This window comes from Equus przewalskii, chromosome 3, assembly GCF_037783145.1.
Source record: "Equus przewalskii isolate Varuska chromosome 3, EquPr2, whole genome shotgun sequence".
NCBI lineage: Eukaryota > Metazoa > Chordata > Mammalia > Perissodactyla > Equidae > Equus > Equus przewalskii.
Window position 1 is genome coordinate 3,526,203 of NC_091833.1, and position 24,846 is coordinate 3,551,048.

The 24,846-nt window shown below is 37.9% G+C and overlaps 1 protein-coding gene across 11 annotated transcripts in view; it reads left to right on the plus strand.

The window, feature by feature from the left end:
- The window catches only part of CYLD (CYLD lysine 63 deubiquitinase), a 70,737-nt gene that overhangs the window by 27,990 nt on the left and 17,901 nt on the right, over window positions 1-24,846 (plus strand). For 6 of the 11 annotated variants that reach the window (XM_070611872.1, XM_070611871.1, XM_070611879.1 and 3 more), the window contains 5 exons: window positions 13,610-13,704; window positions 15,295-15,411; window positions 22,341-22,720; window positions 23,588-23,753; window positions 24,685-24,826. In XM_070611872.1, coding sequence (XP_070467973.1) covers window positions 13,610-13,704; window positions 15,295-15,411; window positions 22,341-22,720; window positions 23,588-23,753; window positions 24,685-24,826 — 900 coding nt within the window. Of the gene's footprint in view, window positions 1-13,605; window positions 13,705-15,294; window positions 15,412-22,340; window positions 22,721-23,587; window positions 23,754-24,684; window positions 24,827-24,846 lie in introns of all 11 variants that reach the window. The other 5 variants (XM_070611873.1, XM_070611874.1, XM_070611877.1 and 2 more) reach the window with 1 other exon arrangement.

The window sequence follows — 24,846 nt, forward strand, 5'->3', positions numbered from 1 at the left end:
GAGAGTAAAGGAAAACAGTGTGTTTTCCCTATAAACATATGGATATACCAGTTTGTTTATCCATTCATTTGTTGATGGACATCTGGGTTGTTTCTAGTTTTTGGCTATTATGAATAATGCTGCTACGAAAATTCTCATGCTAGTCTTTGTGTGGACATAGGCTTTCATTACTCTTCGGTAAATACCTAGATGTAGAATGGCTGGTATTATTAGAGGTGATTAACTTAAAGAAAAGCAAACCTGCCAAACTGTCCCTCCAAAGTGGTTGTACTGTTTACATTCCCACCAACAGTGCATGCGCATTCTAGTTCTTCCACAGCCCTGTAACACTTGGAGTGGTCAGTCTTATAAATTTTAGTTATATCTAATTGTGGTTTTAATTTGTATTCTCTGACGACCACTCATGTTGAACATCTTTTTATGTGCTCATTTGTCATCTTGTGTATCTTCCTTGGTAGAGTTTCTGTGTAACTCTTTTGCCAATTTTTTTACTGGTTTTTTTTTGTTATTGAGTTTTGAGAAGTTTTTATAAATTCTGACTATAGGCCCTTTATTACATATATGATTTGAAAATACTTGAGATTATTATAATTTGCATGTGGTTGTAAGAAATAATACAGAGAGATCCTGTGTGCCCTTTACACAGTTTTCTCCAATGGTAACGTCTTGTGAAACTAGAGTACAGTATCACAACCAGCATCTTGACATTGACACAGTCTGGATACAGGACTTTGCCATCACCACAAAGATCCTTCATGTTGCCCTTTATCGCCGCATCCTTCTCTCATACCCCCCCCCCCCTTACCCTCTGGCAACCAGTAATGTGTTTTCCATTTCTATAATTCTGTCACTTCAAGAATGTTATATAAATGGAATTGTGCAATATGGAACCTTTTGAGATTGGCTTTTTCAACTCGGCATAATTCTCTAGATTCATCCATGTTGTGTGTATCACTGATTTATTCTTTTTTATTGCTGAGTGATATTCCATGCTGTGGTTGTACCACTGTTTACGCTTCACAGATATTGTGTTTTTTACAAGATCCACCTGCAGAAAGAATATGATTCACTGAAGGCTCAGATGATGATTAGCCTTTTTTAGCATTAAAATATTTTTAATTAAGTTATGTACATTGTTTTTTTAGACATAGTGCTATTGCATACTTAATAGACTACAGTAGAGTGTAAACATAACTTTTGTATGCACTGGGAAACCAAAAAAATTCGTATACCTTGCTTTATTGCAGTATTCGCTTTCCTGTTTAACTGGTTTATTTCCAGTTTTTTGGCTGTTATAAATAATGGTTTTTATAAATATTTGTGTACAGTGAACACAGGGGACATAAGTCTTCATTTCTCTGGCATAAATGTCCAGGTGTGCAATTGTTGGTCATATGGTACTTGCCTGTTTAGTCTTTTAAGAAACTGCTAAACTTTTCCAGAGTGGCTGTACCATTTTACATTGCCACCAGTAATTTATAAGTGATCAGTTTTTCCACATCCTCACAGCATTTGGTGTTCGCTATTTTATATTTTGGCCATTCCGAGATGTGTGTAATGGTGTCTCATTGTGATTTTAGTTTGAGTTTCCCTGGGTGGCTCACGATGTTGAACATCTTTTTATATGCCTGTTGCCATCTGTAATAGCAAGTGAAATGTCTCTTCCTCTCTTTTGCCCATGTTTTAATTGGATTGTTTGCTTTTTTACTGTTGAGTTTTGAGAATTCTTTGCATAGTCTAGATACTAGTCCCTCGTTAGATATGTGGTATGCAGATATTTTCTCCCAGTCTGTAGTGTGTCTTTTCATCCTCTTATCAGGGTCTTTCACAAAGCCAAAGATTTTGATTTTTATGAAGTCCAACGTACAAATTTTTCTTTTATGGAGTGTGCTTTTGGTGTTAGGTCTAACAACTTTTGCCAAGCTCTGGATATGGAAGATTTTCTCCTAAATTTATTAAAATTGAGACATAATTCACGTCGTAATATTCACCCCTTTAAAAGGTACAATTCAGTGACATTAGGAACATTCACAGTGTTGTGCAATCATTGTCACTGTCTAGTTCCAGAGTTTTTTCATCACCCCAAATGGAGACTCTGTACCCATTAAGCAGTCACTCCTCATGCCCTCCTCCCAGGAGCAGCAACCAGTGATCTTCCCTCTCTCTCTGCATTTGCCTATGGACGTATGGACATATGCTATATGGACACTTCATATCCAGGCATACCTTGGAGATATTGTGAGTTTGGTTCCAGATCACTGCAGTAAAGCAAGTATTGCAATAGAGAGAGTCACATAACTTTTTGGTTTCCCAGTGCATGTAAAAATTGTGTTTACACTCGGCTGTAGTCTATTAAGTGTTCAATAGCTTTATGTTTAAAAAAACCATGGGGGCTGGCCCCATGGCCGAGTGGTTAAGTTCACACGCTCCGCTTTGGCGGCTTGGGGTTCGCCGGTTCGGATCCTGGGCACAGACCTAGCACCACTCGTCAGGCCATGCTGAGGCGGCATCCCACATGCCACAACCAGAAGGACCTACAACTAGAATATACAACCATGTACTGGGGGGCTTTGGGGAGAAGAAGCAGGAAGAAAAAAAGAAAAGAAGATTGGCAACAGATGTTAGCTCAGGTGCTAATCTTAAAATAAAATAAAATAAAAAAATAAAAAACAATGTACATAACTTAGTTAAAATACCTTACTGCTAAGAAAGGCTAACCATCATCTGAGCCTTCAGTTAGTCATACCCTTTCTGCTGGTGGAGGGTCTTGTAAAAACACAGTATCTGTGAAGTGTGATAAAATGAAGCACAATGAAATGAGGTATGCCTATAAATGGGATCAAAAATATATATGGTCTTTTGTGTCAGGCTTCTTTCATTTAAACATTATCTTTTGAAGGTTTATCCATGTTGTAACATGAATCAGTCCTTCAGTCCTTGTTATGGCTGAATAATATTCCATTGTATGGATATGCTATGTTTTATTTATCCATTCATCAGTTGATGGACATTTGGGTTGTTTCCAGCTTTTGGCTATTTATGAAAAATGCTGCTATGAACATTCATGTACAAGTTTTTGTGTGGACATATGTTTTCCGTTCTCTTGGGTATGTGCCTGGGAACAAAATTGCTGGGTCATATGGTAGCTGGAGGTTTAATCATCTGTGGAACTGCCAGAGTGTTTTCCAGAGTGGCAGCACATTTTACATTCCTACCAGCGATGTATAAGAGTTCTGATTTCTTCACATCCTTGTTCTTCTATTATTTAACGGTTTGATAGTCTTTCATTTTACATTTAAGTCCATGATTCATTTTGAGTTAATTTTTATGAGGTATAAGACTTAAGTAGAGGTTCTTTTTTTTCTGTTTTTAACCTCTGGATGTCTAATTGCTGCACTAGTGTTTGTTGAAAAGATGTCTTTCTTCCATTGAGTTGCTTTTGTTCCTTTGTGGGAGATCAGTTGGGCACTTTGTACGGTCTGTTTCTTGGTTCTTGGTTCTGTCCCATTGGCCTGTGTGTCTGCCTCACTTCCAGTCCAGCACAGTCTCAGTTACTGGAGCCGAAGAATAAGTTCTGCAATCTGGTGAACTGGATTCCTCCTGCTTTATTCTTCTCTTTCAAAATTATTTTAGCTCTTGTAGAGGTTTTGCCTTTCCATATTAGTTTTAGAAGAATTCTAGGTACATCTCCACAAAATCTTGCTTGGATTTTGATAGAAATTGCATTAAACCTATATATAAATGTGAGGAGAGTTGACAACTTTGTTATCTTGAGTCTTCCAATCCATAAAAGATGGTGCGTCTCTTCATTTATTAGATTTGGTTTTTTATTTCTTTCGTCAGTGTTGCGTAAATTTAGCATAGAAGTCCTTTACGTGTCTTGTTAGAGTTACACCTAAATATTTCGTTGCTTTGAGTGATTGTAAATGTATTTTAAATTTTGGATTCTCCCTGTTCATTGCTGGTATATAGAAATACAGGTAACTTTTGTCTTGCATCTTGCTGATGTTAGTCCAAGGAGGTTTTTTTTTTTTTTGTAGATTCTTTGGGACTTTCTACATAGATAATCATGTTATCTGTAGATAGAGACGGTTTTATTTCTTCCTTTCTGATCGGTATGCCTTTTATTTCCTTTTTTTGGCTTTATTGCACTGGATGGCACTTCCAGCACTACGTTAAGTAAGAGTGGCGAGGGCAGAGATCATTGCCTGGTCTCTGATCTTAAGGGAGAAAGCATTCAGTCTTTTCCTATTAAGTAAGTAGTTAGCTGTAGGTTTTTTGTAGATGCTTTTGTCAAGTTCAAGAAGTTCCCCGCTATTCCTATTTTTCTGAGAGTTTTTGTCGTGAATGGGAATTGAATTTTTTCAAATGCTTTTTTTTTTTGCATTCATTGATATGATCATGTGATTTTTCTTTAACCTGTTAATGTGATATATTGCTTTGGTTGATTTTCAAATGTTGAAACAGTTTTGCATCTCTTGAATAATCTCCTCTTGGTCATAGTGTATAACTTTTTATTTGCTAATATTTTGTTACGAATTATTGTGTTTATTTTTATGGGAGATATTAGACTGTAGTTTCTCTTTTTTGTACTGTCTTTGGTTTTGGTATCAAAGTAATAGTAGCTTTGTATGAATGAATTGGGAAGCTATGCTAAATTGAAATGAATTGGGAGATGTTCTCTCCTGTTCTGTTTTCTGGAAGAGATTGTGTAGAATTGGTGTTAATTCTTTAAAATTTAGTAGAATTATCCAATTAAACCATCTATGTCTGAAGATTTTTTTTCTGTGTGTGTGAGTTTTAAAATTATAAGTCACTTTTCTTAATAATTACATAATTTTCAAATTATTATCTCATATTGAGTTAGTGCTGGTAGCTTATGTTTTCAAGGAATTGGTCTGTGTTATCTAAGCTGTCAAGTTTCTGTATGTTAGTTTTTCATTGTATTCCTTTATTATTCTTTGGATGTCTGCAAGGTTTCTAGTGATAATCCCCTGTTTCATTCCTGATAGTGGTAATGTGTCTTCTCTCTTCTTTGTCAATCTGGCTAAAGGGTTGTCAATTTTATTGATCTTTTCAGAGACCCAGAATTTGGTTTCACTGATTTTTCTCTGTCTTTCTATTTTTAATTTTATTGATTTTTGCTCTTTATTATTTTCTTCTTTCTGCTTGCTTCAGGTTTATTTTGCTCTTTGTCCAGGTTCTTCAGCTGAGAGCTTAGATTATTGATTTGAGACTTTTCCCTTTTTTTGGTGAGGAAGCTTGGCCCTGAGCTAACGTCTGTTGCCAGTCTTCCTCTTTTTGCCTGAGGAAGATTGTCGCTGAGCTAACATCTGTGCCAATCTTCCTCTACTTTATGTGGGATGCTGCCACAGCATGGCTTGACCAGCGATGCTAGGTCTGTGCCTGGGTCAGAACCTGCAAGCCTCGGGCTGCTGAAGCGGAGCACTTGAACTTAACCACTATGCCACTGGGCCAGCCCCTCTTCTTTCTTAAAAATTTTATTGAGGTTATGATAGTTTACAACGTTGTGAAGTTTCGGTTGTACATTATTATTTGTCAGTCATCTTATAGGTGTGCCCCTTCCCCCTTTGTGCCCACCTCTATCCCCTTTCCCCCGGTAACCACTAAATAGTTCTCTTTGTCCATGTGTTTGTTTATCTTCCACATATGAGTGAAATCATACAGTGTTTGTCTTTCTCTGTCTGGCGTATTTCGCTTAATATAATACCTTCAAGGTCCATCCATGTTGTTGTGAATGGGACGATTTTATCCTTTTTTATGGCTGAGTAGTATTCCATTGTATATACATACCACATCTTCTTTACCCAGTCATGAGTTGATGGGCACTTAGGTTGCTTACACGTCTTGGCTGTTGTGAATAATGCTGCAATGAACATAGGGGTGCATAAGTCTCTTTGAATTGCTGATTTCAAGTTCTTTGGATAGATAATAGCTGGGTCATACCCCTCATCTTGTTTAATGTAAGCATTTAGGATTGTAAATTTCTGTCAGCACTGCTTTAGCTGTGTCCCAAACATTTTGCTAGGTTGTGTTTTCATTTTCAACAAGTTCAGTATATTTTTTGGTTAACCTTGAGGCTTCCGTTTTAACGCATGAATTATTTAGAAGTGTTGTTTTGTTTCCAAGTGTTTGAAAATTTTCCTGTTATCTTACGGTTACTGATTTCTAGTTTGTTTTCTTTGTGATTAGAGAATATACTCTGTATAATTTCAAATATTTTAAATTCGTTTTATGGCCCAGCCCAGTATATGGTCCAACTTGGTATATGTCCCATGGGCACTTGAAAAGAATGTGTGTTTTGCTGTTATTTGTTGGAATGTTTTATCAATGTTGGTTAGATCTTGTTGGTTAGTGGGAGTGTTGAGTTCTTCTATATTCTTGCTAACTTTTTGTCTACTTGTTATGTCAATTGTTGAGACAGTAATGGTGAAGTCTCCAACTATAATGGTAGTATTAGTCTTTTTCTTCTTTCAGATCTATCAATTTTTGCTTTACATATTTTGCAGGTCTTTTGTTTGGTGTGCATACATTTAGGATTGTTATGTCTTCTTGGTAGAGTGACCCTTTTATCATTATATAATGTCCCGTCTGTATCTAGTAATTTTTTTTGCTCTGAAATCTACTTTATAATAGGTTAATATAGCCACTCCTGTCTTTTTTGTATTAATATTTACAATATATCATTTTCCAACCTTTTACTTTGAACTTGCTATGTTATTATATTTGAAATGAATTTCTTATAAACAACATATAGTTGGGTCATGTTTTTTAATCTACTCTGCCAATTTCTGTCTTTTAATTAGTCTATTTAGACTATTTACATTTAACGTAATTATTGGCATGTTAGGACTTTGACATTTTGTTTTCTGTTTATTCTCTCTCTCTTTCATCTCTGTATTTTTTTCTGCCATCCTCTGGGTCACTTCAACATTATTTAGAATTCCATTTTGACTTATCTGAGGTATTTTTGAGTGTACCTTTTTGTATAGCTTTTTAAGTTATCCCTCTAGGTATGACATAATGTATACCAATCTAATCACATTTACTGGTGTCATGATTTTGCCAGTTTGAGTAAAGTATAGAAACCTTATCTTCCTCCTTTATATCCCTTTACTCTTTTCCATTTGTTATTGTCTCACATATTTCCTTCATGTACATTTAAAACCACACCAGACAGTGTTTTAATTTTTGCTTCAACCAGTAAGCATAATTTAGAATACTTGAGAGAAGGGAAGCCTATTATATTTAATCATATTTTTCTCTTTCTGTTGTTCTTTCTTCCTTTCTAATGTTCCAAGATTCCCTTTTTTTTTTTTGGTGAGGAAGATTGTCCCTGAGCTAACATCTTGCCAATCTTCCTAAGTTTTGTATGTGGGATGTCACTGTAGCATGGCTTGATGAGCAGTGTGTAGGTCCATGCCTGGAATCTGACCCTGCAAACCCTGGGCTGCCAAAGCAGAGCACATGAGCTTAACCACTACGCCACCAGCCCAGCTGCCCAAGATTCCCTTTTTGATCATTTCCTTTTTCTTTAGAGAACTTTCTTTAGCCATTCTTTGAAGATCGATCTACTGATGACAGAGTATCTTAGTTTTCCTTCTTCTGAGAAGTCTTGATCTCCCCTTCGTCCCTGAAGGATGTTTTCACTGCTTATAGGCTTGTGGGTTAACAGTTCTTTTCTCTCTGCACATGAAGAATATTGTGCTGCTTCCTTTGCTCCTCCCTGGTTTCTGATGAGAAATCTGTCATTCAAATGTTTCTTTCTCCTACAGGTTTTGTTTTTCTCTGGCTACTTTCAGGAGTTGTTCTTTGCCTTTAGTTTTCAAAGTTTAATTATGCTGTGTCTTGGCAAGAATTTCTTTGGGTTTATCCTGTGTGGTGTTCACTCAGCTTCTCGAATTGAGAAGTTTGTGTCTCTTGCCACATTTGGTCAGTTTCAGCCATTCCTTCTTTGAGCACTTTTTCAGCCCTGCCCCGTTCTCCTCTCCTAAGATTCTTATGACATCAATGTTAGATCTTTGTGAAGCCGTGCAGGTCACTGAGTCTCTCCTCTGTCTCCTCCATTTTACTGTTGAGCATATCCACTGAGCCTTTTATTTTGGTCATTGTATTTTTCAGTTCTAAAATTTCCATTTCATTCTTCTTTATATCTTCTTTTTCTTCGCTCAGACAGTATTTCTTTGATGATGTTTCTCTTCTTTCATTTTTTTCCAAGTGTGTTTGTAATTGCTTATCGAAGCATTTTTATCATGGTTGCTTTAAAATCTTTGTCAGAGAATTCTAACATCTCTGTCTTCTCAGTTTTGGCATATATTGACTGTCTTTTAAAATTCTTCTTGGGCTCTTCCTAGTTCTTGGTATAATGAGTGATTTTTGTTGAAATCTGGACGGTTGGGTATTATGTTCTGAGCCTCTAGATCTTATTTAAAGCATGGTTGTAGCCAGCTGTCTGTGACACTGCTTTCACCAGGGTGGGCCGGGTGCGCACCATCTCATTATTGCCAGGTGGAGGTGGAAGCCTAGGCTCCTCACTTGGCCTCTCTTGAGCAAGCTGAGGGGGTAGCTTCTCATTACTGCTGGGTAGAGGTGTGTGCTGTGGCTCTCCACGTGGACTGACACTGTGATGGGTGTGGCCTCATGGCTGCTGGGCTGTGATAAAAGTCCTGACTCTCCACTGGACCTCCTCTGGTACCACTCCAGCAGGTAGGCAAAGCTGGAGGGCTAGGCTCTCCACATGGTCTCCACTGCCACCATGACCATGAGGGAGGGCGAACTTCGTTGTCAGCTGAGGGGATGAAGTCTAGCCTCTCTACTTGGCTTTCTCTGACATCAGCCAACTGGGGTATTGGAGCACTTTGTAGCACCCTCACATGAGTAGAAGTCTAGGCTCCCTACTTGGCCTTGGTTGGAGTGGTGGGGCCTCTGTTTTTTTGTGGTGTTTGGCAGGAGTAGAATGATTATGGTCTAAAAGTTTTTTGTCTTACTAGTTTTCCCCTCTTCTCATTCTTTGACTAGAGAGAGCTGACTTTTGCTGGCGCTTTCTTTTGTCTGTGCCTGTTGGCGTTTCCAGGTCGTCAGCTTCTTCAGATCTAAGTCTGGGATGTATGAGGCAAGAAGAAAACCCGGGGAGATCTCCACCATGTCGGTCCTGAGGTCCCGAGTCCCCAGCTGATATGCCTTCACCTCTCCACCTAGTCTTCTAATTTTTGTTCTATATGTTACGTTCAGTTTTTAGTTGTATTTATCAGGAGGAATAGGAAAAAGTATTTCTACTCCTCTTCCCAGAAGTGGAAGTTGCACTTTTTTTTTTTAAAGTTAACAATAGGTCTTAGGGATTACTTCATATTAGTACATAAATTGCATACCTAATCCTTTGTTTAAATTATGCATTGTATTTCATTTTATGAATGTACCGTAAATTTTTTAACCAGTCCCCTACTTATAGACATTTAGGTAGTTTTCAGTCTTTTGTTATTGTAAATAATGCTTCAGTGAATAACATCATATATGTGTATCACTTTGCATGTGCACCAGTATAGCTAAAAGATAAGGTCCTATCTTATTATCCATATCTTCTTTTTTTTTAAAATTTTATTTATTTATTTATTTTGACGAAGATTAGCCCTGAGCTAACTACTGCCAATCTTCCTCTTTTTGCTGAGGAAGACTGGTCCTGAGCTAACATCCGTGCCCATCTTCCTCTATTTTATACATGGGACGCCTACTACAGCATGGCTTTTGCCAAGTGGTGCCATATCCGCACCCAGGGTCCGAACCGGCGAACCCCGGGCTGCTGAGAAGCGGAACATGCGCACTTAACCACTGCGCCACCGGGCTGGCCCCTATTCATATCTTCTTAGGGAGTTATGTTTTCCTTTGATAGAAGAGTCATTATCTCCTAAAGGAAATGAAAGTCTTTCATTTTAGACAGATCTCATTGTGAGAAAGTCACTTCTCTGTGATGTGTACCTATATTTACCTTCCTACAACTTCCCTCATTGATTCTGGCTCTGAATGGGGATGAAGATAGGACAGATGCAGCCCCTCTTCCTTACGACAACCCTCAGATATTCCAGGATGAGTGTCTCTGACACCTGCATCTTCTGTTCTCCAGCCTGCACGGTTTGAGCCATTGTAGCCGTCTTTCCTATGGCGTGGTTTCCAGCTGTCCTGAGGGCGGCCTGGTTTGTTGGAGATAGCTTTGCACTTGGACGCCTAGAGGGGAACAGAATACTGTCCTCCATCTGTGGGCTAATGGCTGCTATAGAACAGGGCATTGACAGAAAACATTTGGGACAGCCCTGTCACAGTCTGAATTAGATTCCCAGACACTGTTGTAGTGCCTTCCCAGCATGGAGTAGCTAGTATTTCTTGACTGAATGAATGCACTTATAAACCAACGAATTAATGAATACTGAGCTTACTCTTGACTTAAATCCCCAATTTGGTTCACATGTACTTCTGCTTCTACACTTGTATGGTTGATTTGGGGGACATAAGGCAGGACTTTACATTTGTCCTTGTTAAGCTTTATGTCACTAGAGCTATCTAGTTTTCCAGCATTTTCAGATCATTTTGGATACTAATTCTGTCCTTTCATGTATTGTCTCTCCCTCTCAACACATGGCATCTGTAGATTTTTCCTGTGTGCCATCAGGATACTCATCTGAATATTTAAATGGGCTATGTTTTGTTCATATTCCTATAAAATATTCATAAGATCTTAAAAAAAGGTAACTTCCTGGAAGTAGTTTCTGGGCCGAACGGTATGTGTATTTACATTTTGATAGATGGTGCTATATGGCCTTCCATAGAGATTGATTGGCAGTCGGAATCACCCTGAGTTTTGTCTCTATAGGCAGGATTCCTGCTCACATGAAACTCGTAGAGCCCAAAGGTTATTTGAAGTACTGCATCTCAGTATGCACCTCGGGTGTTATCTGATGGGATCTTCCAGCATTTCTGGAACAGTTTTTCATATAAAATTGTCTAAAATATAATGAAAGTATTTATTTCGATCAGTGATCTTGCCTTACAGAGATTTCTGGATAGTTGCTCTGTATACTATCTTGGTATCAGGTTTTATAAGATCTCATTCTACCCAAGTAAACGTATGTTTTCTTCAGTAGATTTCTCTATGGATATTAAATTCTCATTTGCACCTGAATTATGCTCTTGTGGCTAATAATGTTAAGCAGTATATCAATTAAGCAGTTTTTCTCAATTTAAATTTTTCTCAATTCATATTCACAGACATTTCTTGTGGTTTGATTGTTCTTCTCTAGTTTATTGTTATGATTTCTAACCCAAGATTCTCCAAGGGGGTGTTCTTTTTTGATTAAACCAGCAAGAGTGACGGGTGAGCTGCTGCTTTTATCATTTTGAGTGCAGTCCTGCTGGGTATATATAATGGGTACTTTTGATGTAGTTCCTTTCACTCAACACTGTCTGTGTTGTGTATACCAGTAGTTTATTCTTTTTTATGGCTGTGTAGTATTCTGTTGTATGACCAGATCATAACTTGTTTATCCATTTTCTCAGAGAATGGATTGTTGCAGCTTTTGGTTATCATGAATAAGTTTTTGTGCATGCCATTTGGTGGACATATCATACTGTCTTTTTTAATATCTCTTAATCTCACAAAATTCTCTGATGAATTTATTCCTTGTCCTGTTTACTTTCCCATACGTACCTTTTCCTGAGATGGTAACCTCTTAAAATTCGTTCAAAGTAGAAGGCTTTGGTTTTGGATCATGAACATAGTTGTGACAAAGAAACAAGACGTATTTGGTGTATAATTGCTGGAGGGCAAGATAGATGTGGCATGTGACCCTTTATCTGCATAGAATTCTGTAGGAATGTCCTGTTCCTCAAAATTGATATTTGACCCCCTCTCAGATGAAGTCTTTGGCAGAAGATAACCACTGTTTCCAACTCCAGTGCCCTCCATATTCCCAATCTTTGGAGCCCTCGTCTAGCATCACCAGCAGCTCCGTCACAACTGGCTCATCCATTTGGCCCTCTGGTACTGCCAGGCTGCCTTAGCGAAGATCGTTTGCTGCCTTTTTTATAATCACCACTAACTCTATAATGTATATAGATTATAGTGTGTTTGTGAATATCTTTTTAAAATGGACATACATGCAATTAATTTCAGTTAATGGTGGAAATTAGTTTTCTTTAGTCAGTTTACATGCTGTTATTTGGAAACTTTTACCCTTCACAGTAACTCTCATATATGACATTTGGAGATATTTGAATGGTAACATCACAAAAGTATTAATCAACAGCTTTTTCTTTACTATATCACTTGACTGAAATCATGGTTATTCAGTATAATTTTTGAATTAAAATAATCCATTTGATCATATTCTGAAATGTTTAAGATAGAGTATAACAATGCAATCCCCTCTCCTTCCAACCATGGAAAAAAGTTACCAAGCATCACTTATATATAATTAATTCAGTATTATTTCCTTTTTTTTTTTTAAATGGCCTTTTCCTTGTGTTTAAATATAAACATTTCCTATTTTTCTTTCTGTTCTCAAAAATCCACTGTGGGTGATACTGTTTTTGCTGATACGCAGATTTATCAGGTATGGTTCTTAAGTGTCGTGTTGGACTCCACAGATGTGTTGTTGAACTTTCCAGGGGAAAAACTTTCCAGACGGACTTTTCTACATTTACTTAATTAGTATTTGTGAATATCTTATGAAAATTGCTGGCCTTTCAGGTTTAGAGTGGTCTTTGTATCAAAAACAAGTTTGCCAAATTTATTATACCTACATTTCAAAAAGAAGTTTTGAGTGTTTTCCTCAAAAATGTTATTGATATTTGTCTCTGGCTTTCTGCATTGTTAATCTGTGCATGATTCTCTGTGTTTTTCCTATTTATATGTATATGTGTTCGTATACACATTGGCGTTATTCTTAACATATGTATATTTTTAAAAACTGATGCATATTCCTAACAAGAAGTTTTTCCAAACTGTGTTGCATGAAATACATTATTCTGAGATGCTAAGTAGAGTGGCACAAAAAATATTGTCAAATCAGTTGACTGTCTCTCTTTCTGAGAGGTTCACAGTGCGCATCATTGTATTAAAGGTTCTGGTGGTATGCAGTAAGGAAGTCTGTTTATCTTTGTTGTTCTCAGCATCTTCTAGAAATAGTTGAGTGTGGAACGCTTGCTAACACACACAGGTGTTCTGGGATACCAATTTGGGAAATCTCGCAAAAAACTGAGTAAGGGTTTCTTTGTAGTGTTTTAATACATCAAATAAAATTGACTAAAAGTGATTAAATTTTCAAGAAGTTAAAACATTTAGCTGAATTGTATTTGGGGACTGTATTTTCTTGTAGAAATTACATTTTGGAGTACAGCATTGATTTTTTTTTTCAGTATTATCTCTTTCGGTACTTTGGATGGCTTTTGAGAATCTGTAAAACTACTCCAGAAATGCTGCTTTTTTGTTGGAAAGAGATTCTTTGTTGTTGTTGTTGTTGTCGTCGTCATGGATTGCTCGATTGTTTCTCTTCCATGAGAATTTGCCCATCTTCAAAAACATGTTTGCTGTTTCAGATAGCGTGACACAGGAAAGGAGGCCTCCTAAACTTGCCTTTACATCAAGAGGTGTTGGGGACAAGGGTTCATCCAGTCATAATAAACCAAAGGCTACAGGTATGGACTAATAGAATATAATTCTTATTTATGTAAATCTGATTTGCCACGGCATTGAAAAATTGTTAAAAGGTATTACTCCTTAATGTATATGTTAACTGTCTTCTTTCAAACATTTTTAGTAGTTTACTAAAAATTTTTTATAGATGCTGTTGCTTAAGCCAAAAGTTCCCAACCTTTTTCAGTTGATGAAGTTTCCCGTGAGGTCCTGTCTCTTTTCCTGTCCATATCCAGCTGCTTTTTGGAACCCCCTACCTGTAACATTTGTATACATAGAGTTGCAACTGTACAAAATAATCATATATGGATAATTTTGTATAGGATAAAGTATACTAGAGATTAATTATGTGGATTTCGCTAACTAGATGTGGTGCAAATTGAATTCCACATTGTTAAGCAAGAATTTTTGTCTTTCTTCCAGAAACCTCCTTCACAACACATGTAGAGTTCTTAGCTCGTTTTTTTTTTTTAGCGTCCACGTATTTCGTAAATTTATAGGGTGGTAGTTATACAAGCTGAACAGCTCATTTAAAAAACTAAGAATTTTTGTTAGCTCAAATGTGGGTTAGGGGAAGAATATTTTTTCTTCAATTATCTAGTGAACAAAGCTAATTTCAGCTTGTTTGAAAGGAAATTGTTCTTTAAGAGCTATTTTATGTGACTTTGGACCCTGCCGCACTTAGAATTAAAGGGGATATAAAGGTAATAGTATTTTTATGTTCACCTATAGATCTAGATAGGATAGCTGAAACTTGCTGCTGTCACGGAAATAGAAATAGCCCGAAGATTTTCTTAGGACACGCGTGTTACTTGTGTTGTAGCAGATCTTACTTATTGGTGTAAAGTATAGAACTATCTGCTTTAAATTGGAAAAAAAAGTCGGATTTTGTATGGGTTCTGAAGACCTGGTGCACTGTTCTCAACTGTGGCGTTTCCTCCTCATACTGAGGCTGGGTAATGTCTTGAAATGTCTGTGACATACCTACACTAACTCTTTCTTATATTTAATAAATCTAATATATAAGAAATAATACTGCTTCACTTTTTCAAAGACATGAGGAAATTAAGCAAGGAATTTGATGACCAACACTTCCAAAACGTTTAAATCTTTTAAAATTTTAAACTTAAACTTTTAAACTTAAATCTTTTAAACTTAATTTGTGCACTGATTGTAAACAACATGTGAAGATTACCTTCTTCTGAAAGCAGCTGTTTTAAAATAATAGATTACATTTGTGAACCAACAGATTCATCAACTGAAATTGGGGAATGGTGATTCTGACGTTTGGAAATAAGCATAGTACCTGAAATGATTTTTTCAAGCAGTTTGTTTAAAAAAAAAAAAAGAGCTTTTCCTAACTTACTCCTGTTCCCCTCTTATCTTGACTCTTGGGTGGAAGACTCTTTTTGACGTTGCCAAAATGGTGACAAAAGTTTTAAAAGCTGAAGACACTAAAATTAAATTGCGTTTGTATACATCTGATGGTTGCGTAAATAGTTTTTAACATGATATGCATATTAATTTCTCTTATGGAAAAACTTCAGACTATATTGACTTTATTTTTAAAAGGAACTTTTCTTGTTCCATAGGATCTACCTCAGACCCTGGAAATAGAAACAGATCTGAATTGTTTTATACCTTAAATGGGTCTTCTGTTGACTCACAACCACAATCCAAATCAAAAAATACCTGGTACATTGATGAAGGTAATCTGTAATTTTAGTGTTCTTTATAATGATCCTCTCCTTTTAACTCATCAGAAAAAAATAGTTTTTTCACCAGTATATATAGCTTTTGGAAACAAAATGAGTAGAGCATTCTTTGTTAATATTGCTGAACTAAAATATTGTACACAACTTGAACTGCACTGCTGTTAAGATTAATAAAACATTTAGAAAATGTATTAGCAGCTTGTTCTCTTCCCTTCACTGATCTGTTTAGGGTAGATCTCTAGAATCAACTGAATCATTTAAAGACTTTTCTGTCTGGGTCTTTGTTGATCTTTAAAGCGCTCACTTTTTTTTTTTTTTAATTAAGATTATGATAGTTTACAACCTTGTGAAATTTCAGTTGTATATTATCAGTAGTCACATTGTAGGTGCACCACTTCACCATTTGTGCCCTCCCCGCCTTTTCCCTGGTAACCACCGATCAGTTCTCTTTGTCTATATGTTAACTTCCACCTATGAGTGGAATCATACAGAGTTCGTCTTTCTCTGTCTGGCTTATTTCACTCAAGATAATACCCTAAAGGTCTATCCATGTTGTTGTGAATGGGACGATCTTGTCCTTTTTTATGGCTGAGTAGTATTCCATTGTATATATATATACCATATCTTCTTTATCCAATCATCAGTTAAAGCACTCACTTTTAAAACTCTACCTTCCCTTGGTTCTGGGACATCATTTTCTTCTGGTTTGTTCTTTTCTTTGTTCATCCAGTCAACAAATCTTTATCAAGTACTTACTATGTGCCAGGCATTCTTCTAGGCACCGAGGTCACAATGGTGAGAAAAAATAGACATGGTCATGTCCTTTCTGAGTTTATGATAGACTTTAATAAAGAATCACAGACACACATGCAGAACTGCAGTTGTGTTGAGTGCAGAGAAGGCACATGATGCTCTGAGAGTATATTAAAGGGTATTTACTTAGGGGGCTCAGGGATGTTTCTCTGAGGAAGTGGCATGAGCTTAGATTTACCGAGGAGTGGTAGGCACCAGTGAAAGGGACAGAAGAGCCTTTGTAGGCAGAGGGAATAACACAAAAGCCTCCTGGGAAAATGGAGCCTGGTGTTTCAAGGACTAAGAAGAGCTGGAGAAGTTAGAACAGAGAGAGGTATAACATTTTATGAGATGAGAATGGAAAGGCAAACAGGGCCAGGCCATGTGGAGCCTGGTGTGCCCTGTTAAAAGGAAATGGGAAGCCACTGAAGGATTTTCAGCAAAAGGTGACATGACCAAGTTTGTCTTTTGAAAAGATCATTCTGGCTGCAGAGTAGACAAGGGTTGAAGCAGGGACTGTGTGAATGCAAGAACACCATTGAAGGCTGTTGGAAGGCTCAGTCATAGATTGTAGCAGCTGGGACTAGACTTGTTGGGGAAGAGATGGGGAGAAGCTGATGGCTGTAAGAGATTTTTAGGAAGTAAATGGGTAGAACTTACAGAATGGAAGTGAGAGCTGGGGAGGAAAGAAATGTCAGTGATGACTCCTGGTTTTCTGGCTTGCGTACTTAAATGACTATGGAGGAAGGTAATGAATTTGACTTTGAATATGTTGAGTTTGGGGGGCTTTTTAAACTTCCTAGAGCTGATTTGTCAAGTAGACAGTTGTATATACAGCTCTGGAGCTTAGAAGAGAGATAAGAGCTGGAGAAACAAATTGGTAGATTGCCCTCACATATTTGGTGATTAAAGTCTGTGAATAATACTACCCGAAGAGAGAGTGGGGATGGAGGGTGTGGGTTAAGACTGAGCCTTGAGGAACTTAAGGGCTGGGAGGAGGAGCAGTCTTCAAAGGAGACAGAGAAAAAATGACCAAAGGGATGTGGGGAAAACTAGTAGGTTGTCGGAGTGTTGGGTCCAATAGTGGATGGACAGCACTGATGAATGTTCCTGAGAAGGCATAAGATGAAGACCACACAAATACCTCTTGGATTTAGTCAATGGAAGTTATCAGTGACCTTAGTGAGTTGTTTTTATGTAGCAAGGAAATGGAGAAGTGAGTCCAGTTGCCTGAAATAGAAGCTTGGGCTTCATCCTGGACTTCCTCTGTTTCTCTCGTTAGTCACATCCAGTTGTCACCAAGTCCTCTGGATTTCCTCCTTTTCCACATCACTAGAATCTTCCCCCTTTTCTTTATTTCTGCCTTAGTTCAGACCCTTTCTTTGTTGCTGTCTGGACTAATACAGAGACCTTCTAATTGGTTTGTCTGCCTCAGTCTTGCGTCTTTTAAATTTGTTCTGAACGATAGCAGCCATCATCATCATTGACCTCTTCACCATCACTGCAGCTGACATTTCTTTAATACTTACTCCATGCTAGGCATTGTGCTAGGCACTTTATGTGCATTATTTTATCCTCATAACAACCTTATAAAGTAGATATTTTTACTTTCTCTGTTGTCACAGTGGTTAAACAACTTGCTCAGGGTCACACAGCTGGTAATAGTGATGCCAGGATTCCAGCTCAGATCTCTTTGACACCAGAGCTCATGCTTTTGATCACCACACTGTGTTTCTCTTCACATTACTCTCCGAGTGATTTTTCTGAAGATATATGTGTTCATGTCTCTCCTTCGCTTAATATCTATTGATGTTTCCCTAGCCCTTGATGATAAAAGTCCAGATTCCTTACTTTGGCCTGTTGGACTCTTTCTGGCTGACCTCTTACTCATCTGTGTTGTTTCCCTTGCAATCCTGCTCCAGCCATGCTGGACCAGGACCTTTTTTGAAACGGGCTGTGCTTTCTCTTTTCTTGGCGCATGTTGTTTCTGCTGCCTGGAAAACCTTTTTCCTGTTCCTCCTCCTTCATGATCTGGTTTACTTCTGTCCATCTGTTAAATCTCAGCTTGAGCATTAGTTTTTCCTGAATGCCTTTCCTTTCCTCTCCCACTTCTCCCAGATTAGGTGAAGTGTCATCGTAACTGTTTTGTTTACTTGTCTGTCTCTTCTGCCAGACTGTGAGTTCCTAGTGCCTAGCACAGGGCTTGGCATACCCCAGACTGAATAATTGTGTGCAAATTAAGTGAACAAAAGAATTTAAGAGTACTCTAGAACTCTATAATGACTTTTTAGCTGTCATATGGGCTTAGTTATAGTATCCATCCACAGATGTTACAGTACAAGTCTACTGTTACATATATGAGGTCAGATACTCACATGGGAAATTACTAGAGTGAACTCTCTTTGATTTTCTCTTCTCCATGCCTTCATTTCTGCTTCGGTAGGTGTTGTGAAGATAGGCAGTCAGGGCCTTTGATCCCAAGAAGTCTTGCTAGGCACAGAGCAGGAAGCTTATTTAAGTGATGCTTCTCCAGGAGGTCCTGTCTCCTGATAGACTACTTTCATTAAGATTTGGCCCATATGTTAGCAGTTAGCAATTTTCTAAAAATTCTTCTGGAGAGTTCTGAAGCACAAAGGACAGGCAGGTTCCTTTGGTGAGTCACCGCCCTGCTGGCCTCTAGATGTGTGTAGGGACTGTCCAGGGCGGTTATGGTACAGCCCCACTCTCTTCCCCTGTAGTTACTGGCAGATATGCTAATGCTTTTCCTATGTGCTGATTTCTTTCCAAGGAAAGGGAACTAGTAAAACCATAGTTTTTTCATAATCTAGGTAACATTAATTCTTCAAATTTCTATAATTTTATCATTCTTAGACATTTTCTGTATTGTGGTAGAATATTCCTAACTTCTTGATTCTACTAGAGTCTGGTCTAACGTGTAATTTCATGTAGGAATGTTGGTCATAAAGACCTAGATGGGACATATAAAGTAAAGAAATTTGTATGGAGTAGGCATTCATCCTTAAAGTAAAAACAAAAGTAATTTAGGTGTAAAAGAGCATTGTTTCTGTACTTAATTTCACTTACAGTTTTAAAAGAATTTTCTCTGTAACATTTGATTCATATATTCACTTTTTTTTCTTTACAAATATTGAGTATTTTCTTGTGTTAGTGGGTATACAAAGTGCTATGGATTCAAGCATGGAAAAGATTAACAAAAATCCTGTTCTTTTTTTTTTTTTTTTTCCTGAGGAAGATTCATCCTGAGCTAACATCCATTGCCAATCTTCCTCTTTTTGCTTGAGGAAGATTAGCCCTGAGCTAACATCTGTGCCAGTCTTCTTCTGCTTTGTAGGTGGGTTGCTGCCACAGTCTGGCTTGATGAGTGGTGTAGATCTGCGCCTGGGTGCTGAACCCATGAACCTGGGCCGAAGTGGAACTTTAACCACTTGGCCGTGGGTCTGGCCCCCCGAAATCCGATCTTATGGAGCTTATATTCTAGTTGGTATGACAGACAGTAAATGTATAGATGGACAAGATAATAATTGCTTGTGACATATGCGATGAAGGAAATGAACAAGGTGATTAGTGACTGGTAGGAAGCAGCTACCATAGAGGGGTTTAGAAAATACTCTTTGAGGAAAGCGTATTTGGGGTTGAGGTCTGGATCGTGAGAATGAACCTGGGAAGAGCATTCCAGGCAGAGGAAATAGTAAGGGCAAAGGCCCTGAGGTGAGAAAGTGCATTTGAGGAACAGGAAGTAGGCCAGAGTGGCTACAGCATAGTAAGCAAAGAAACGAGGTATGTGAAATGAGTTTGGATATGTAGATAGGAGCTACATCATCTAGGACCTTATAGGTCTTGGTAAGAAATTAAGTATTTATTGTAAGAATTCTGGAAAGACATAAAAAGGTTTTAAATAGGGGAGTGATGTGAGATCTTTAAATTTTAAAAATATCTCCCTTAGTTGTTTTATGGTGAATAGATTGGAGAGGAGCAAGAAGGGGACAGAGAAGCCAGGTGACAGACGGGTGACAGGGTGAAAGGCGCTGGCGGCTTGGATTAGGAGATGACGGCAGAGGCGAGGAGAAGTGCATGAATTCGAGAAATATTTTGCAGATAGAACCAACAGAACTTGCTTTATGGATTTGGGTTTGGGGTTGGGAGTTGAGAATTTCGGAAAGAAAAGAATAACTTTTAAAAATCTTAGATTAAATATCACTACCGAAGAGTCTTAACTGGGTAAGTTATAAAGAACAATGAGGTATATAGTACAATGAACACCTATGTAGTCTCTACTCACTTTAAGAAAAAACATTATCATTACCTTTGAAATCCCCTCAGCCCCTCTTCCTAGTGCCATTCTCTTCATTCTATCCTCTGAGCTACCATCATCTTTAATTTAGTGTTTATTGTTCTCTTGCTTTTCATTGCATAGTTAGTTCTGCGTGTTTTTGAGCTTTATATACAAAGAATCAGATGTGTGCGTGCTATGTAACAGCCACCCCTGACATTGTTCCTAAGATTCATCCAAGGTGTAGAATGTGATTACAGTTTATTCATTTTCATTGCTGTAGAGTAAATGGAATTCTATTGCATTCCATTTCATCGCTGTGAAATATATGCATATACCACGATGTAATTATCCATTCGACCATTGATGGATATTTGAATTGTTTTTATTTTCCTGCTATTATTAACAGCTTTGCTCTTAACATTCTTACACATGTGTAGGGTATATAAGTAGGAGTGGGATTACTGGGTCATGGGATATGCACATTTTCCTTTACTATATAATGCTAAATTGTTTCCCAAGACAGTTAACCCAGGTTACATGCCCATCGGCACTGTGTAAGGGTGTTGTTTGCTCCTCATCCTCACCAACAGTTAATGTGTTAAGACCTCTAGCTTTTGAAATGTTATCTCATGTTGGTTTTGACTTTCTTTTATCTATTTACTACTAGTGTGGATAAGAGTCTTTTCATTGATTTGTTGGTGATTTGGGTTTATTCTTCTGTACGTTGCCCTTCCAGTACTTGGTCCATTTTTTCTAGTTTGATTTTTTTGGTCTCTTTCTTATTGACTTCTAGACCTTTTTAAAATCTAATCCTTTGTCAGATATACTTTGCAAGTATTTTCTCGTTGATTGTAGCTCATAGTTTCACTCTCCCTATGATGCCTTTTAATGAACAAGTAACTTAATTTTAATGTGGTCATGTTTGTCAGTCTTTTCCTTTATGGTTTGTGAATGTGTGTTTAAGAGATTTCCCTCTACCCTCAAGTTGTAAAGAACATTCTTCTACACTGTCTTCCAACAGTTTATAGTTTTGCCTTTCACATTTGTCTTTAAGCCACCTCGAAATTATTTTTGTGTAGAGTCTGAGGTAGGAATCCAATTTAATTTTTTAAAAAATACAGATGGTTGGTTATCTCAACAGTGTGTATTAAGGAGTTCATTCCTTCCCGACAGAGCTGCAGTGCCGACCTGGCAAGTGTGTCAGTCACTTTAAGGAAACAGCTCTGGCTCTGCTTCTCTTTGTTCTATGTTTGTTTTCGCTTCATTAACTTCCGGTTTTGTATTTATTCTCTCTCTTGATTTCTTTTTGGGAAGCTCTTCTGTTCTGACTTCTTAAGTTGTATGTGGAGTTCATTAATATTACCTTTTTTTCCCTAAAATAAACTATTAAGTCTATAAATTTCCTTTATCAAAATAAATTTAGCTGTGTTCCACAAGTGTTCATTCTTTCTTTCTCTTTTTCCTTTATTTTTAAAACTTACATTGTCATTTCTTCTTTGATTTATTAGTTGTTTAGAAGCATCTTTCATAAGTTTTTGGTATTGGTTTCTAACTTAATTGTATTATGGACAAAGAATATAACCTATATGGTACCAATCAATAATAGATTTTTTTGGTTTGAACAGTTGAGTGCCATTTACTGAGGTGGATAAATTTGGAGGTGGGGAGGAGAATCAAGAACACTGTTGTGGAGGTATTAAGTTTGTGATGCTTTCGAGAATCCTACTGCAGAGCTCAAGAAGGCAGTTAGACTAGATAGATATATTAATTTTTAGCGATGTAAGGCATATTTAATATTCTTGAATAAATTTCTCTAATTAAGAATGATTTTTTATAGTTGCTGAAGACCCTGCAAAATCGCTTACAGAGATATCTCCAGACTTTGGCCATGCGTCACCACCACTGCAGCCTCCTTCCATGAACTCGTTATCCAGTGAGAACAGATTTCACTCTTTACCGTTCAGTCTGACGAAGATGCCCAACACGAATGGAAGTATTGGCCACAGTCCGCTGTCTCTGTCAGTTCAGTCTGTGATGGGAGAGCTAAACAATGCACCTGTCCAGGAGAGTCCCCCACTGGCCGTGTCTTCTGGGAACTCACATGGTCTGGAAGTGGGCTCACTGGCTGAAGTTAAAGAGAACCCTCCTTTCTATGGGGTCATCCGTTGGATTGGTCAGCCACCAGGACTCAATGAAGTACTAGCTGGGCTGGAACTGGTAATTTCATTTGACCGAAAACTTGCAATTCTCTCTCTGGGTTTTGTGCAGGTTTTTCTCTACTATATGCTTTTGGGCAAAGTGTTATATTTGTCAAAAAAGCCATCACTGGAGAAAAAATTTATTATCATGTTGCTCAACTTCCTTTGCCACCCATTAAACATCTCACCCACTTGTTCTAATGTTAGTTGATCTTTGTTCAAGGAGTGAAAGTAGATTTTTAGGCTAAATGTTTAGGCTCATTATATTAAACAGAATACTGGAAGAAAACAAATCTGTTATCAGCTTTTCTTTTTCTTTCTCAGCCTCTCTCCCTCAGCCTGTTCCAATATTCATATGGGCTTTAAGATCAATCGCCGTTTTTAGAGATCTTTTGAGATCTTTGGTATGGGGAAAGATTTTCCCTTTGGAGATTAGGAAAGCGTGTTGTCTGGCATTCCATAATCAGGAAAGGAGAATTTGAGTACATTTAGCTTTTATTTAAATTTAGCTCTTGGTTTTTTTTATTTGTTTGCATGCTAGTGAATGCTGTTTTTCTCTTTGGGTTGTTAACATAAATAGCCTCCCCCCCCCGCCCCTAGTTTTGAAACTCGTGGAAATGGTGCAGAGAGTTAGTTAAAGGGAAGTTTAAGTGTGCATCCTGAGAGGAAGCACAGCGAGGACTTCATGCTGGAGAAGCAAATTAATTCGTAAATCGTTAGCTGTGGGCTGCAGCACCGATCAGTCAGCTCATTTTCCAGATGGAGTTCTCAGGACAGGCGAATTCTGAGAAAGGGTGAACTGGGAACAAATCTTAGAAACCTTAGTTCTTTGTGTACCGTCTTTGCAGTGTGCAGAATGACGCTTATGGAAGCATTTCGTTTTCAGGAAGACGAATGTGCAGGCTGTACAGACGGGACCTTCCGGGGCACTCGGTACTTCACCTGTGCCCTGAAGAAGGCGCTGTTCGTTAAGCTGAAGAGCTGCAGGCCCGACTCCCGCTTCGCGTCCCTGCAGCCGGTCTCCAATCAGATCGAGCGCTGTAACTCGCTAGGTATCTGGGCGCTTCTCACTTCTCCAGCAGGCTGGCATCACTCTAATTCTCGTCTCACGCCATTTTACAGCAGATGGCAGTGACGCAGTTTAAACATGTTTCCTGCCAATGTTCATCAAGCTTTTAAATTAGTGAAAATTGTTATTTGGTGTATAACAAAGTTACACTTACCCTAAGAGGAGACATTTAAAAAAAGTATTAGGAGAGTGTGTTCGAGACTTAAAAAGTGAAAAATACTGGGATTTCTTCTTCTCTTCCTGTTGATGCCGACGTTTAATGTTCAGCAGCATGGGAAGCAGAAGTTGGAATTTGGCCTTTGCTTGGCACTGATCCCCCCTCAGTGTGCTGCTCAAGTACGTCAGTGAGCGTGTCTTCTCCAGGAGGCAGGACTCTTATAGGTGGCTCTACCGCGATTGACGAGGGACAGCTCTCCCCATCACGGGTAGTAGGTGGCAGTTTCCTGATGCTGTCCCTTTCTGGTTGTGATTAATGATGGTGAAGCATCCTGAGGGTTAAGCAGGTATGCATAGGAAAGCCATCTTTAAGGAAAACATTTTTCATTACAGTTGAAATAGTACTTTAGAATTTTTTGTTTTCTTTTCCAACTTGAAAGTGAAACATCTTCAGACAAATGATAGAGTATTTGGGGAACAAAATATTTTACTTGGCAGATGCTTCTTACACATTACTTAATACTCTAAAATGTTTTTTAAATTGTGGAGGAGGTGAGGTTGAAAATGAACAGTAGCATTTTTTACAAGCCAAGCTGAATAACAATTAACCAAAACCTACTTTTAACTTAGTTCTAAGTTGAGAAACAAATTTTGCATCAAAATACAAAAATACACTTTTAAAATGCAGAAATATATATGGGAATACATACTGTAGTAGTTGGAAAGAATTCTTTTCGTTTTCATTTTTATCTTTTCAGCATTTGGCGGCTACTTAAGTGAAGTAGTAGAAGAAAATACTCCACCAAAGATGGAAAAAGAGGGCTTAGAGATAATGATCGGAAAGAAGAAAGGTATCCAGGGGCATTACAATTCTTGTTACTTAGACTCGACCTTATTCTGGTGAGTTTAAAACGAATGCA